General features: G+C 36.3%; 1 protein-coding gene across 8 annotated transcripts in view; it reads left to right on the top strand.

The window, feature by feature from the left end:
• Nucleotides 1–14549, top strand: part of HERC1 (HECT and RLD domain containing E3 ubiquitin protein ligase family member 1) — a 90309-nt gene that overhangs the window by 47946 nt on the left and 27814 nt on the right. For 6 of the 8 annotated variants that reach the window (XM_010571691.1, XM_010571687.1, XM_010571684.1 and 3 more), the window contains exons 37-48: nt 1378–2153; nt 3277–3475; nt 4387–4547; nt 6104–6220; nt 6393–6624; nt 7795–7919; nt 8199–8419; nt 9681–9949; nt 10454–10506; nt 12352–12552; nt 13180–13354; nt 14059–14329. In XM_010571691.1, coding sequence (XP_010569993.1) covers nt 1378–2153; nt 3277–3475; nt 4387–4547; nt 6104–6220; nt 6393–6624; nt 7795–7919; nt 8199–8419; nt 9681–9949; nt 10454–10506; nt 12352–12552; nt 13180–13354; nt 14059–14329 — 2800 coding nt within the window. The remainder of the gene's footprint in view (nt 1–1377; nt 2154–3276; nt 3476–4386; nt 4548–6103; nt 6221–6392; nt 6625–7794; nt 7920–8198; nt 8420–9680; nt 9950–10453; nt 10507–12351; nt 12553–13179; nt 13355–14058; nt 14330–14549) is intronic. The other 2 variants (XM_010571685.1, XM_010571686.1) reach the window with 2 other exon arrangements.

A 14549-nucleotide genomic window follows, 5' to 3' on the forward strand; every position in this document is an offset into this window, starting at 1 on the left:
ATTGGGGAGGAGGCTGGAAGGAGATACTCCTTTTTCCACCTATCTTGCAGATGTGCCTTCAAAGCAAAGGAAGGAAGGAAACTGAAATGAAGCTAGTGGCTTCTCTGGGCTCTCTGGTGCTCTTGCAGGAATTGCCTGCATTTTTGTGTGGAAAAGATTTGATTCACTAAATTTCTTAAACTCCTTCTGGCTATAGTTGAACCATAATCTTCTGGAGAAATTGAACAGTAATTATTTTTTTTGCCACCAGTTACAATTACATTCTGAAACAACCAAGGTCAGTTCACCTCTTAGTGCTGTTGCAACATTATGCCTATTTTGTCTTTATGCAAAGGCTGTTGTCACTTTAACTAAATATAGTGAAGTGCAATTTATAGTCAAATTTAGTTCCAGATATAAAGTCTTTCAAGTATGCCTGTGTGACAGTGTAGCCTTAAAGTAAGTGTGCCCTTAAAATAATTTGAAATATTATTTGAGTGAAGTGGTATGGTGCTTGAACATAGGCAAGCTTTTGTTAATGCATTGAATTAAGTTCAGAATATACCTTCTTAACTAAAACCAGGCTAAAGCTTGCTTTCATTTTTAGGTAGAAGTTTACATTGTAAAATAGGAAAACATTTTGGGATAATAAAACGAAGATTTAAAAGTCCTTTATCTGCTGGATGTATGGAAAATACAAGATTTATGGAAATACAGGCTGATGAATTTTTGTCCTGCTTAGAGTGAAAATTAGTCAAATGTAACAGTCCTAAATATTACAAAAAATTTTCACTGAATATAGATGGACAGATAGACAGATATATCTGTTGGGTTTTCTGACCTGTGTTTTTAAAAAGTCACTGTTCTCTCCAGGTAATCTCTCATGACATAACCAGAGACAGAATTATCATAAGCTATCAGTAGTGTGCTCTTTGTGGTGAATCGTTGAACAGGAATGTGAGGTCAATCAAAGGTTTACCTTAATGTGAAAAAAGTTTAGGAGTGTTTTCTTTCTAAGCTTTTATACCTATTCACAAATTCAGCTCAGGTACAATGATAAAATTTGGCTTAAGGTAGTTTTTCTTAGTAGAACTCTGTTACATAAATAATACAGCAGAAACCTCTATCAGCACAGAATTGATAGCTTCTATGATGCTTCTGGGTTTTAATGCTTGTTGTTGAAAACCTGTGCATGCTTTGTTGCCTTTACTCTGATACCAATCTCCCCATTTTCTGATCATAACCTCATTTTCCCCTGTTTACGTTTAATTTTTAGAATTGGTTTGTTTATTTTATTAAATATATTTTACATCTTACTTTGCCTACATTATTTCCTGTACTTTCCTCCTGTCTCTCCCTCACTTGCTTTTTCCTGTGTCATTCTGATCTTTATTAAAGCTTCCCAACTTTTTGGTCGCCTAGTGATACTCCATTGTATAATCTGGAGCCCTGCGAACCACTGCCTTTTGATGTTGCAAGATTTCGTGGGCTGACGGCTACTGTGTTGCTGGACCTTACCTATCTGACTGGTATTCATGAAGATATGGGAAAGCAAAGCACCAAGAGACATGAGAAAAAACACAGACATGAATCTGAAGATAAAGGGGAAATGGACCAGAAAATGGAGGGTGATGTTGGATCAGATATTCGATTAGGACAAAGTGCTGATGATAACAAAGGACATAGCGCTACAAGCTCTAAGTCAGAAAATGAAATTGCTTCCTTTTCTTTAGAACCATCAACACTAGGTATGGAATCCCAACATCAACCTGCTGAAGGAAGAAAAAAGAATCATGAACATACTCCAAGAAATCATGATATAGTGCAGTCGGAAATCAGAGCAGTACAGCTATCCTATCTTTATCTTGGTGCTATGAAGTCACTTAGTGTTCTTCTCAGTTGTAGTAAATATGCTGAACTACTGTTAATACCAAAAGTCCTGGCAGAAAATGGTCACAACTCTGATTGTGCTAGTTCTCCAGTTGTTCATGAAGATGTTGAAATGCGTGCTGCCTTGCAGTTCCTGATGCGACACATGGTGAAGCGGGCCGTCATGCGTTCACCAATTAAAAGAGCCCTAGGACTGGCAGATTTGGAACGAGCACAAGCCATGATCTACAAATTAGTGGTTCACGGGCTGCTGGAGGATCAGTTTGGTGGCAGACTTAAACAAGGTACATTTTCAAAATTATGGAAGTATAGTGCTAAATTATTTTTTTATTTCTATTAAAATTAATAGTAACAATTATAATACAAATAACAATCCTGTAATTTTTTAGTGGTTATACTTTGAAGGAATGTTAATTGGACAGAGAAATTTTACAAAGAAGTTTTACTGTTTTGTAGATAATAATACTGACATTTTTGGTTTTTCTCCGATTCCTTATTTTAATAAAAAGTGAATCCATATCAGTCAAACAGAAATATAAGAGCTTCTAGTTTGTTTTTAATACTTTTTAAAAATGAGCAGTTCTCTATATATTTGTCAGAAGGATTTGCATGTGATGTAAATCATAAAGTTCACTGTTAAATGTGATTGTATGCAGTCATGTTAACAGACGATGTTGAGCATGTGTATGTTCAGGGTGTAAGTAATCTGTGTTTCTGTCTGTGAAAATCTCTTAAATCAGTTGTGGGGTTTTGGTTTTGGGGTTTTGTCTTCCAAGATATTTGTCACTACACTAAAGAAGCTGAACAGAAAATGTGTATCATTCTTTTTCTTCTTAAAAATATGTGTATTACAGTCTGCATCTTCAGGGAAACGATTTAAATCAGTTTAAACACAGAAAAAAATATCTAAAAGATTAAAGCTAATTACTGCACTATCTGGTTCTTTACTGTCTTAAGGACTTCTTCTAAATGAACAAAAAAACCCCTTCAAAAATCTGTTAGTTACACAGCTGAGTTAAAAATAGCTTTTTAGTTAATCAGCTCTATTTCTATATCTGAGACTTCTTTCCCTTTTGCCTAAGAGAATAATCCTGTTACAATCATAAATCTAAATCTCTAAATATCGTAAGATCTAACCAAGTAAATGACTTCTGTTATCATCTGGAGAGACTTGTTTACTGTTTACCTTGTATCAGTATGACAACAGCAAGAGCCGATAGACTGATTTCTTTACCTAAGTCCATGAGTTATTGGCAGAAGTATTTGTGTGGTGTGCATTTCTGCACACTCCTTTCTTTGGGGGGAATTTTAAATAATGAAAGTTATTTTTGAAGGTTTAGCCACAGCTACTATTTTGCTCTACACAATTATATTAATGTTCCTGTAACATCCTTTTTTGTGTTGCAGAAGTAGATCAACAAGTAGAAGAAGGGGATCAGTCTCAGCAAGCCCAAACACCAGTTACAACCAGCCCTTCTGCTTCTAGCACGACATCTTTCATGAGCAGCTCTCTGGAGGATACTACCACTGCTACTACTCCGGTAACTGATACTGAAACAGTTCCAGCTTCAGAATCACCTGGTGTTATGCCTCTCAGTCTTCTTAGGTAAAATATCTTTATTTTCAGCATATACGATTTTGTGGGTGGAGGGAACCAGTTGTGTGGTTTCTATACAATATATGTCTTTAGCTGTCTAAGCTTTTGAAAATATCAGTGATTGTATTTACTGTCAAGAACTGCCTCTGCAGAGGACAGAGTTTAATTTGTTCTCTGCCTTGCAGGACATGGGTTACTAGAAATAAAAAGTTGTTAAGCTTTTAATATACACTGTGTATATATGTAACATCTGAATTCTTCAAGACAGAAGAAAATACCTTCCTTATGTTGTCCTTCAGTTCTCACATTTATTTGGTATAGTTTAAATTACAAATCTCTGAAATTCTGTATTTTTAACAAATAGTTGTTGATTCTCAAACTAGAGTAGATCTTAGTTTGTAGGTAACATCCTGCAAGCTAAGGCCTCATTTCATCCTACCCTCACATACAGAAATGGAAGTAAGATAAAGCTAGTTAATCTACAGAGACTATTTGTGATGTAGAAGGAAATCTGCTTCACATTGAATAGAGTCCTGTTCTAAGTTTATTTCTGTTCATGTATCTGACCTCTTTTCTTAAAGGTTTTGCAGATACAATTTGACAAAAGCCAGAACAATGTGCTATTACCAGGAATGGGAAGAGTGTTTACTTCTCTTTTATCTCCTAGGACAGCTCTTGGTCTATGACGGGTTTTTTTAGGTGCATGCTTAGAATTTAACTTTCTAGGCAAATGTGGTAGGAATAAGCTGTTCCAACAGGGTTTTTCTGGCTCCCCCATGTATGTCTGTGCCTTACCCTTTCAAAACTCAATTGATGTAAGTATGACTTGCCAAGTGCACTCTAATTTGATGTATTTCTTGTGTCAGACCTTTTTCAGCATAGCTCTTTTTAATATTAATGTATATTGTTCTTTTTTAAAGGCAAATGTTCTCTAGTTATCCTACTACGACTGTACTTCCAGCACGACGTGCTCAGACTCCTCCAATATCTTCTTTACCAACATCTCCTTCAGATGAAGTTGGAAGGAGACAAAGTTTGACTTCTCCTGATTCCCAGTCTGCGAGGCCTGCCAATCGTACAGGTAAATTTGTAGTCAATATAGATAGAAATGTGGCCAAGTTAGTAGTTTGCAGAAGTTCAGTGTAGTTTTTTAAGACACTGAAAACCAACGGGATTTCTTTTTAATGCAACCTAACTTGCAAAGCATTGTTGAAAACCTTTTAATGACGATCTTAGGACAAAAAGCTGTAGTTTGTCTAGGTGTAGACTTTATCAAGCAAATGAAATTGGTTTTTAATGGATTACTAACTACACGTATAAAATGAGAATGCAGTATAACTGGTAATTGCTTCAAAATTTTAATCCGCCTTGGACTTGCTTCCCTGGTTGCATGCCACTGTTTAGTGCACTGATTGTCTAGCTTTTGTTAGATCATATACCATGCAGAAGACAAGAATTGGTGTATTTTATGATACATACACCAGCATAGCTCCTTCCAATTAATCTTGTTCAATGAGATAGAGAGGGCTGCCCAACCTTCATGGGCTCCTCATGCTGCTGTTTGGAATCATGTGGAGGTAATGGGAGGCTTCTGTTCATAGAAGTTCTATTACTGCCTGCACTGCACTACTCAGAACAGAAACTTGCTCTGTTCCAGTGTACATACAGAATGGAATAGCTAGGAGGTTGAGCATCTTGAGAGGATCTTGAGCTTCTAAAGAGCACAAATGAATGTTGTGATGCAAAGGAGATAATACTAAAAAGAAAAATACAAGTCCATATATATGTGTGTTGTATGAAATGAATAGAAGAGACTGAGTTAAAGTAGGTTCTCCAGATTTCATACACAGTTCTGAGAAACAAAGTCCATGCTTTAAAATTCCTGACTGATAGAACTTTTTATTCTTGCTCTTATATCCATGCTATTAGTTGGGTCTTGTAGCTGTTTCATTTGTTGCATAGCAACTTGTCTGTCCAATTTCACTTTTTTTTTTTTGAGAGAGAGATGCCTTGCTTCTAGTCATGATACTGTCTTTACAACAATGTTTATTAGTATGTTATTGATGCCTTCATTGATCAGATCCCACTTTCATGGTAAATGATAAGGACGCTGTTTTTTGGACAGTAGCTGACCTTTTTAGAGTCCCTTGAAAGACTCTGCACAGAAATACAGCCAACATCTGCAAAGAGATTTTTCAGATATGCCACCAGCTTAGCTGAGGTCTCTTTCTGTTCCTTAAGAGGAATGTGGATTGGTGTGGTCTCGTAACATTTGGGAATCTTGATGATTCGGACAAAGATAACTTTAGTCTACCTAAATATAAATCAAATAGATAATTTGATACAGTATTAAATGGAAATAAACTTCTTAGAAATATCTTAAAAGAAATAGTTCTTTGAATAACATCAGTATCCTACTTGATTAAAAAGAGGCTTATGTAACACATGTTACCAATAAGAATGAACACTGTCTGATTTCATTACAGAAAGCATCTTGCTTTGTGGAAGTAGTAGAGAGGAAAATTGTTAAGGGCAATTATTCCCTTATTTGAAGCTAATATATCAAAGTAAGGTCTAGTAAAGTAACACTGAAGAAAGATTTATGCACTTTACATTTAATGTTTTCTGTCTTTTAAGCTTTGTCTGATCCAAGCAGCCGACTTTCAACATCACCTCCTCCTCCTGCCATTGCTGTTCCATTGTTAGAAATGGGGTTCTCCCTCAGGCAAATTGCAAAAGCTATGGAAGCTACAGGTAATCAATAACTATAATATCAGTTTAAACTGAAAAATTAGATAAATATGAAATAATTTTTTCCAATGCAATACTTAATTTTTAAGTTCTATAACCACTTATGGGGAAGAATTGATTTTTTCACCATCAATGATATAATACAATTCTAAAGTGTGATTTTTCCTGCTTTCAGGTGCCAGAGGAGAAGCAGATGCACAGAATATCACGGTGCTGGCCATGTGGATGATAGAGCACCCCGGAAACGAAGAGGATGTAGAGCCCCAGTCAGAAGGGACTGCAGATTCACGACATGGGACAATAGTCTCTGGAAGTGGTGGAAAATCTGGTGATCATTGTTACTTGCAGTCACCAGGTGATATCCCTTCTGCTGATGCCACTGAAATGGAGGAAGGATTTAGTGAAAGGTAAAATGTAGTTTTCTTCCAATTGTTTGTAATCTGTTCCTGAAACTGAAAATTTCACAAGTTCATTGTTGCTGACAGAACACTACTTTGTAATGCCACTTTTGAATTTTGTTACAACATGAGTAAAAGCAAAGATGCGATTAAATTAGGTGTAGATGGTGCATTTATTTTCCAGTACTGTTTGTACACAGAACTGGGGAAGAATGTAATTGAACATCCTTCCATCAAAAAAAAAGAGGAAAGAGGAACAAAAAAAATGAAAGCATAGAGCTTACATTTTACCTAAAAGACCTAGTAATAAAGCAGAATTTGACTGGAGTATTTTTTTCTTCAGTGTATTCATGAACACGTATTTTTCTACAGTCTTCTTTTTAAATTAATTCTTGGTTTGTCCAGAGAGGATGAAACTGAATTGAAGTTTACATTCTCAGTCACCTTCACAACCTTAGATCTAAACTATCTATTAAACAAGGAGGGAAGGTGGTTGTTTTTCTTTTGTTTTGTTTTTAATCCTAAAAGTAGTGGTTATATTTTTAAGTGACACCTATTAGGAACCATACACCAGCCTTTTTGTTAATAGGGAGGATGACAGTTGCAAGATGTATTTCGAGAATGTTTTGTTCAGATTCCTTGATCCTACTGAGATACGCATTTTTAAGTTTCCTCGGTTACTTTGTCCCAGGTAAACTGTCATTTCATGCAGATTGCAGTTGGGAAAAATAAACTAAGCAACAAGTCTTACTAATGAACTTAAATTCATGTTTTGCAGAAGATTTTGGGCAAAAGGGGGAATGACTGAGGCAGCAACAACAGAAATGTTGATTTTATTTCTTTTTAAAAGGAGAAGAAACCTAGTTTGAGCTGTAGTTAACATGGACAGCATAAAATGAGTGCTCTCCCAAAATTTCTGCAATGCTTAGGCACTGTGGAAGCATCGAACAGGTGTTGACATTGCTGCATGTAATTTGTTTGAGGTAAATCTCACAGTCAAAAAGGCAGTAAATAGGTGCTGCAGTGGAACTGAAAATTCTTGATTTCCAAATTCCCTTTTTTATCTTCTGTGAAAGAAAGAAAAAAAAATGCCAATAAATATTGTCCTAGTATTTTTGCTTGCTTACTGTATGTGGCTGTTTAAAACTTGATTTACCTGTAAATTACAAATCCTTGTAGCCCTGATAATATGGATCATGTGGATAATGCAGCTTCTGCAAGCGGACCTCCTTCTAGGAGTCGGTCAGCTGTAACGAGAAGACACAAATTTGATTTAGCTGCTCGAACATTGCTAGCACGTGCTGGTAAGTATACTGAAAGACTTCCAAGGCCTTTGCTTATCCAGTAAACGAAGAGTAGGGGGATTGGTACTTAGCATGAAAGTTACAAGACTCTCCTTCACAAATGTGTATCAGTGTATATTTAAGTGTTTCATGTGGTAATAAGTAGATTATGTTTAGCAGAAAAGTTAAAAACAAAGCAGAAGGAAGTTGAAAGTACAGCCATCTTTATTACATGCAAAATAAAAGTACTGCTTTCCTTTTTTTTTTCCCTTTTTTTTTTTTTTTTTTTTTTTACTTGAGCGGGATTATACCGCTCTGTACAGGCCCACAGGAATCAGAGCCGAAGAGAAGGGATATCTTTGCAGCAAGATCCAGGGGCGCTTTATGACTTCAACTTGGATGAGGAGTTGGAAATTGACCTTGATGATGAAGCAATGGAAGCTATGTTTGGGCAAGACCTGGCTAGTGATAATGATATTCTGGGAATGTGGATCCCAGAGGTATTGGATTGGCCTACCTGGGTGTGTGTGACTGCAGCGGGGGCTGCTTTAACTTACTGCTTTTTACATGTTCATATTTTTAAATTTAAAGTAACATGCACATGCTTATAACCTGTTTGAAAATACCTTACTAAATTCCAACAATGCTTAAAATCTTCTTGTATTCCGTAGCTTCACTTTTAGATTAAGAATAATGCTTTCTTGTGTTTCTTGCTCTGCAATTTTACATGTACGTAGTTTTTCTTCTCCCTCCCCTGAAAGATGAGCACAGAACTAGTATAGTTGTTGTTTCGATATCACTTAGAAATCAAGTAGGTGTTCCAGATTGCTTAGCTGTGTGAGATAACAAACATTGTTGTAAAAGTTTGTTGTAGTAGTAAAAGTTTGTTGTAGTAGTAGTAGTAGTAATAATAATATCATCCTTATAATCTGATCTGTTGCAACATAGTTTGCACTTAAATCAGTTTTTCTTAATTTAGTCATGTCATGTATTTCATTCTCTGGGAAGGATATGGTGACAGTCCTCACTCTATCGTTGTATAGCCCACTAAAAATACATTTGAGGTGGAAAAGAAATATAACAGCAGCAGCTTGTTAGTCCTGGATTATCCATGTCAAATTAGACAAGCATATCCCACAAGACTAAGCTTTCGTCTCCTAATTACGATGTTACCTGCCTCTGATATGGAAGCAAGTTTCAGTATGCATATTGAATTCTTCAGAGAGCTTGTTTCACTGGAACATCACAATGAAATTACTGACTTAGGACAGAAACGTAATTGTAGAAAACTGTACTTTATATTCAGATAAAACCTGAGAATTTATTGACACAAATGGTAATTATTGTTGCTCAGTAAATGTAAAGTCCAATTGTCTGAAAAAGAAAGGATTCTTTTTTCTTCTCAGTGAAGTTCTGGGGAGAACCAGATAACTTAAAGACAGCATTGAATGGCAGCTAGCAGAGTTATATGTGAAAAGTTACACTGTCAAGACTTTTGAGTCAGATCTGAAATGAAATAGGAAAATCTCATCCTCCGAAACTTTATTTTCAAATGTTTTTCCTGTTCTGAGATGGTCTGCTCTTTTTTATGTCTTAAATTGTCTATTATGTCTTAAATTGTCTATTTCTGCTTTGCTTTTGTGCATGTTAACCATATAAATATCACTCTGTGTGTGTAACAGAAATGGGCAGGAACATCCACCTAAGAATATTGGCATATTTTATAGCTAATATGAAGATATTTATTCTTAACAAATAACATGTGAAAATCTTACTACGCAGCATGTTTGTGAATCTGAAGACAGAGAAGAAGTAGTGGTTTGTGAACTGTGTGAATCCAGTGTTGTCAGCTTCAATCAACACATGAAAAGAAACCACCCAGGCTGTGGTCGCAGTGCAAATCGCCAGGGCTATCGTAGCAATGGTTCTTACGTGGATGGATGGTTTGGTGGTGAATGTGGAAGCGGAAATCCTTACTATTTATTGTGCGGCGTCTGCAGAGAGAAATACTTAGCCCTGAAGAGCAAATCTAAAACATCAACTTCTGAAAGGTACAGAAATACAAGATAGTGGAATACTCTGTGTAAAGAAAGGAAACAGCTTAACAATGTTTACTAGCACTAGCATTTTAAGAATTTGATTGAGGAAACCAAAATTCCTAGCAGAATTTGTCTTTATTCATTTTTAACTGAGGCTTAAAAGAATTCTCTATATTCAACAAATGCATATTTAGAAAAAAGGTTGTCTTGGTATTTCTATTTTTTAAATGAAAAATAAGGAATTATTTCTTGGGATGTTGCTTACTCTTGACTTTTGAAAACTTCCTTTTCAATTTTGTCTGACAGTTCCAGTATTTTTAATGAATGTTTCTCACGTTAGTACTGCAAATGCTTCTTCCCTCCACAGATACTTTTAGGAGTCTTTTTATTTATTTCTCTGTTACTAGCTATTTCCAGAAATCATATATATATTGACCTAATGTTTAAAATTATTATGTATATATGTAAAATATTAGAGCCATTCAGTTGATTTTTTTTTGTTATTTTTTCATACAGGTACAAAGGCCAGGCTCCTGATTTAATAGGTAAACAAGACAGTGTCTATGAAGGTATGTTTTTAAGTTGCTGAAGATATTAAATACTTCGCACTTGCATAGTGCAAGTTTTGTTTTTCAATAAAGGTACTTCCATGCAAATAAACCTGTCATGAAACTGCACATGAAGGTATACTTTAAAATCTTCTTCAGACTAGATGTAGTATTTTAATTTTTTTTTTAGTTCACATGGGAAAAAAATCAGTGACCTTTTTTCCCCGTGTCTTTCATCTAAGTAGCTGAAATGGCAAATACCTAACTTTGGGTGATAAGGTATTGTGGGTAGATGTTATATCCAGAACTGCACGTACAAAGCCTTATGTTCAAATACATTTCTTCAGATGCCTTTGTGGGAGGAGTTAATTAACATAAGTTAGAGTCTCAAAAGTCTGCCATTGGGCTTATTCTTGCTTTTTCTACCTTTGTGCTAGCTGAGAGTGTCCTGAGGATGGCTTTCACTTTAAACAGATTATTTCTAGTCACTGTAGAAAACCTTTCCTTGCTGATTCTTTGATTCTGGGCCTTTCTGTAGCTTGTATGATCACAATTGTATGATTTACCACATTTGTCTATTTAAGACTAAATGAGTGCTCTGGAACTTAATGGCAAGTCCATTTTCCAATACATAAAAGGTGTTCAGATTCTACTGTATGGGGAGTGAGATAGAGCAGGAGGGATCCTAAATATAAGTTGACTTCTGTGTAAATGATTGGGAAGTGAATGGAATGCATAACTTAATTGCAATTATAGTGCTTTTTCTGCCCCCTCCCCCCATGGAAGGAAAAGCAAAAGCCTGGGTATACAGTTATGACCTAAGAACTCATGCATACTTTTTTGATAAATACAAAGACCAGAAATTTCTAGTGTCTGTCCTTAATATTCAGTCCTTCGGAATATGCACCTGTTACCATGATTTAAAGCACAACTGTACATCTACACTTTTCACTATATCCCAGGTTTTGGAGTTGTCTTGTGCTAGATGTGATGACCTCTCATTTCTGTGTTTTAAAAAACCAGCTAGTTTGATACTTCAGAGAATCTTCCATGAAACTTCTCTGCAGTAGAAATAAAAATCAAATTTAATGGAGAGGGGCAAGAGCAGGATTTTGTTTTTCTGATTTATTATGTGTCCTGGTTTCAGCTGGGATAGAGTTAACTGTCTTCCTAGTAGCTGGTACAGTGCTGTGTTTTGAGTTCAGTATGCGAAGAATGTTGATAACACTGATGTTTTCAGTTATTGCTAAGTAATGTTTAGACTATAGTCAAGGATTTTTCAGCTTCTCATGCACAGACAGCGAGAAAGCTGGAGGGGCACAAGAAGTTGGCACAGGACACAGCCAGGGCACCTGACCCAAAGTGGCCAACGGTGTATTCCATAGCATGGGATGTCACATCTAGTATAGGAACTGGGAAATGGGGCAGAGAATTGCCGCTCGGGGACTGGCTGGGTGTCGGTCGGCGGGTGGTGAGCAATTGCCCTGCGCATCATTTGTACATTCCAATACTTTTATTACTACTGTTGTCATTTTATTAGTGTTATCATTATCATTATTAGTTTCTTCTTTTCTGTTCTATTAAACCATTCTTATCTCAACCCACGAGTTTTACTTCTTTTTCCCGATTTTCTCCCCCATCCCACTGGATGGGGGGGAGTGAGTGAGCGGCTGCGTGGTGCTTAATTGCTGGCTGGGGTTAAACCACGATGTTATGTTGTGTCTATGTCAACAGCAGAAGATGAGTTTTTAAGACTACTATGTTGCAGATTAGAATCCACATTTTATACTCGTTTTTTTAATTAATTAAAATTATTTAATATTTTACCTTTTGTAACCAAGTCTATTAATATTTCTCCAATTGTAGAAGACTGGGATATGTTAGATGTAGATGAAGATGAAAAGCTGACAGGAGAAGAGGAGTTTGAATTACTGGCTGGACCTCTTGGGTTAAATGATCGACGTATTGTACCTGAACCTGTACAGTTCCCTGACAGTGACCCTCTAGGTGCTTCAGTTGCAATGGTGACAGCCACCAACAGTATGGAAGAAACACTGATGCAAATAGGTAAATTTTAAATGAGTTTAATTTGAAGAACAAATACCTCCCCTTTGGTGTGATTTTATAGGGGCAATGCAGATATATTTTGACAGTCTTTCCTGCCTCCCCCCATGAGGAAGTGAAGACAGGTTCTAAATTGTCATTTTATTATAGGGGAGTTAGAGAGAGGAGTGTGAGGCATTCATATTGGCAGAAGGCTTGAAGCTTTGATTTACTAACAAAACTGCAACCATAGTCCTGCAATGGATGCCAGTAGCATGTTTTGCAGAACTCAAAGATGGATTCATGGATTTAATTTGGGACTTAATGACCAGGCTATTGAAATGCAGGATCAATATTTAAGTTTGTAGGCCCCTCTAATGGAAAAGGGAAACAGGAATGAACATTAACTTGAGTATTGTCAAGTTGTGCTCATCTATCTATCTTTGAAAATAAGGAATAATTAAATTACGGAGTGTATTTCAGGAGTGTATTTTCCTTTCAGTCATTATCACTGTAGTTCTGTATGTATGAAATGTTGAAAAATTAATGAGTAATTTGCAAACTTAGGCCAAATTTGCTTCTGTTCTTATTACTATATGATAATGTTTTGGTTTTTTTTAAACACTAATGCAAATCATCATTATTTCCAAGGCTGTCACGGCTCTATAGAAAAAAGTTCTTCTGGCAGGATAACCTTAGGAGAACAAGCAGCTGCCCTAGTAAATCCACATGACCGTGTTATGGCTCTAAGAAGAGTGACAGCTGCTGCCCAAGTCCTCCTTGCAAGAACTATGGTTATGAGAGCGCTCTCACTTTTGTCTGTCAGGTTTGTGGCATCCTTGGCAACACTTCCACCTTTCCATTTGAAACCAGTTGTCAAGTTATGTTCTATAGGAATGCAGTTTTAAGCTATTTGAGAAAGCGATTCTCATTTATAATTCTGTTAATTTTGTTCTTTTGAACCCTATCTTCAACCTTTTTGAAAGAAACTTCTACATCTTATGTGGAAAGTAGACTCTAGTAGTATTAGCCATTCAGAACGTAAAGATGCTGTGTTTGTCAGTGAGTTTTTGTTCAAGGCAAGTATTAGAACTTAGAAGTAAACATTAGAGGAACAAAGATGAAGTGCAGGAGTTGATGGGATGTGAGGATTTAAAAACTGGCTTTGTAGAAGATACCTGTGCAACTATGAAGACATCACAGACATCTGGCATGTACATGTGTATGTAGTCATAGTATAACTCTAAACATTAATTATCCATATAACTTTGTTTATAAGTGATTCCAGGTAAACTCATGGATGTTTGCTAGGGCAAGTCTATAATGTGTTTTTGTCTTCAGTTTAAAAGAAAAGGAGTGGAGGGGCTGCAGCTTCATTTCTCTTTCTTCTCCTTCCCCATGCATGGTAACAATGTCTAGCTAATCAAACAGGCAGTGTTCAGTTACGGTTTGGGAATAGTTTTATCCAAACATAACTTTCTTTTAAAATGTACCAACAAAACCAAGAGCACTTATGTTTGTTTTTGACAGTGGTTCCAGTTGTAGCCTGGCAGCTGGTCTTGAATCATTGGGATTAACAGATATCAGAACTTTGGTTCGTTTAATGTGCCTCGCTGCAGCAGGGAGAGCAGGCCTCTCCACAAGTCCATCCACTGTGTCAAGTTCAACAGAGCGATCTAGAGGAATACACAGCAAAACAAGCAAGCCTATATCTTGCCTTGCCTATCTGAGTACAGCAGTAGGCTGTTTGGCATCAAACACTCCTAGTGCTGCAAAACTGCTGGTACAGTTATGTACACAGGTAGGACTATTATTTCAACATAAATATTTATAATAAACTACTTATATATGAGAAGCAGCAATCCATTTTGTACATATTGACAATTTCTGCTTTTAGCTTCTGAACTGTGATGAGACTGCCCTCAGTTTGAGGATCTTAAGAGTTCTTGTTTATGGCTTTACGCAAGGGTATGTTTTATTGTTGGTAAAAATCAAGTAACTGTACATTTTTTTGCTGAGTA

The sequence above is a fragment of the Haliaeetus leucocephalus genome, unplaced genomic scaffold (assembly GCF_000737465.1).
Source record: "Haliaeetus leucocephalus isolate CR32 unplaced genomic scaffold, Haliaeetus_leucocephalus-4.0 Scaffold339, whole genome shotgun sequence".
Taxonomy (NCBI): Eukaryota; Metazoa; Chordata; class Aves; order Accipitriformes; family Accipitridae; genus Haliaeetus; species Haliaeetus leucocephalus.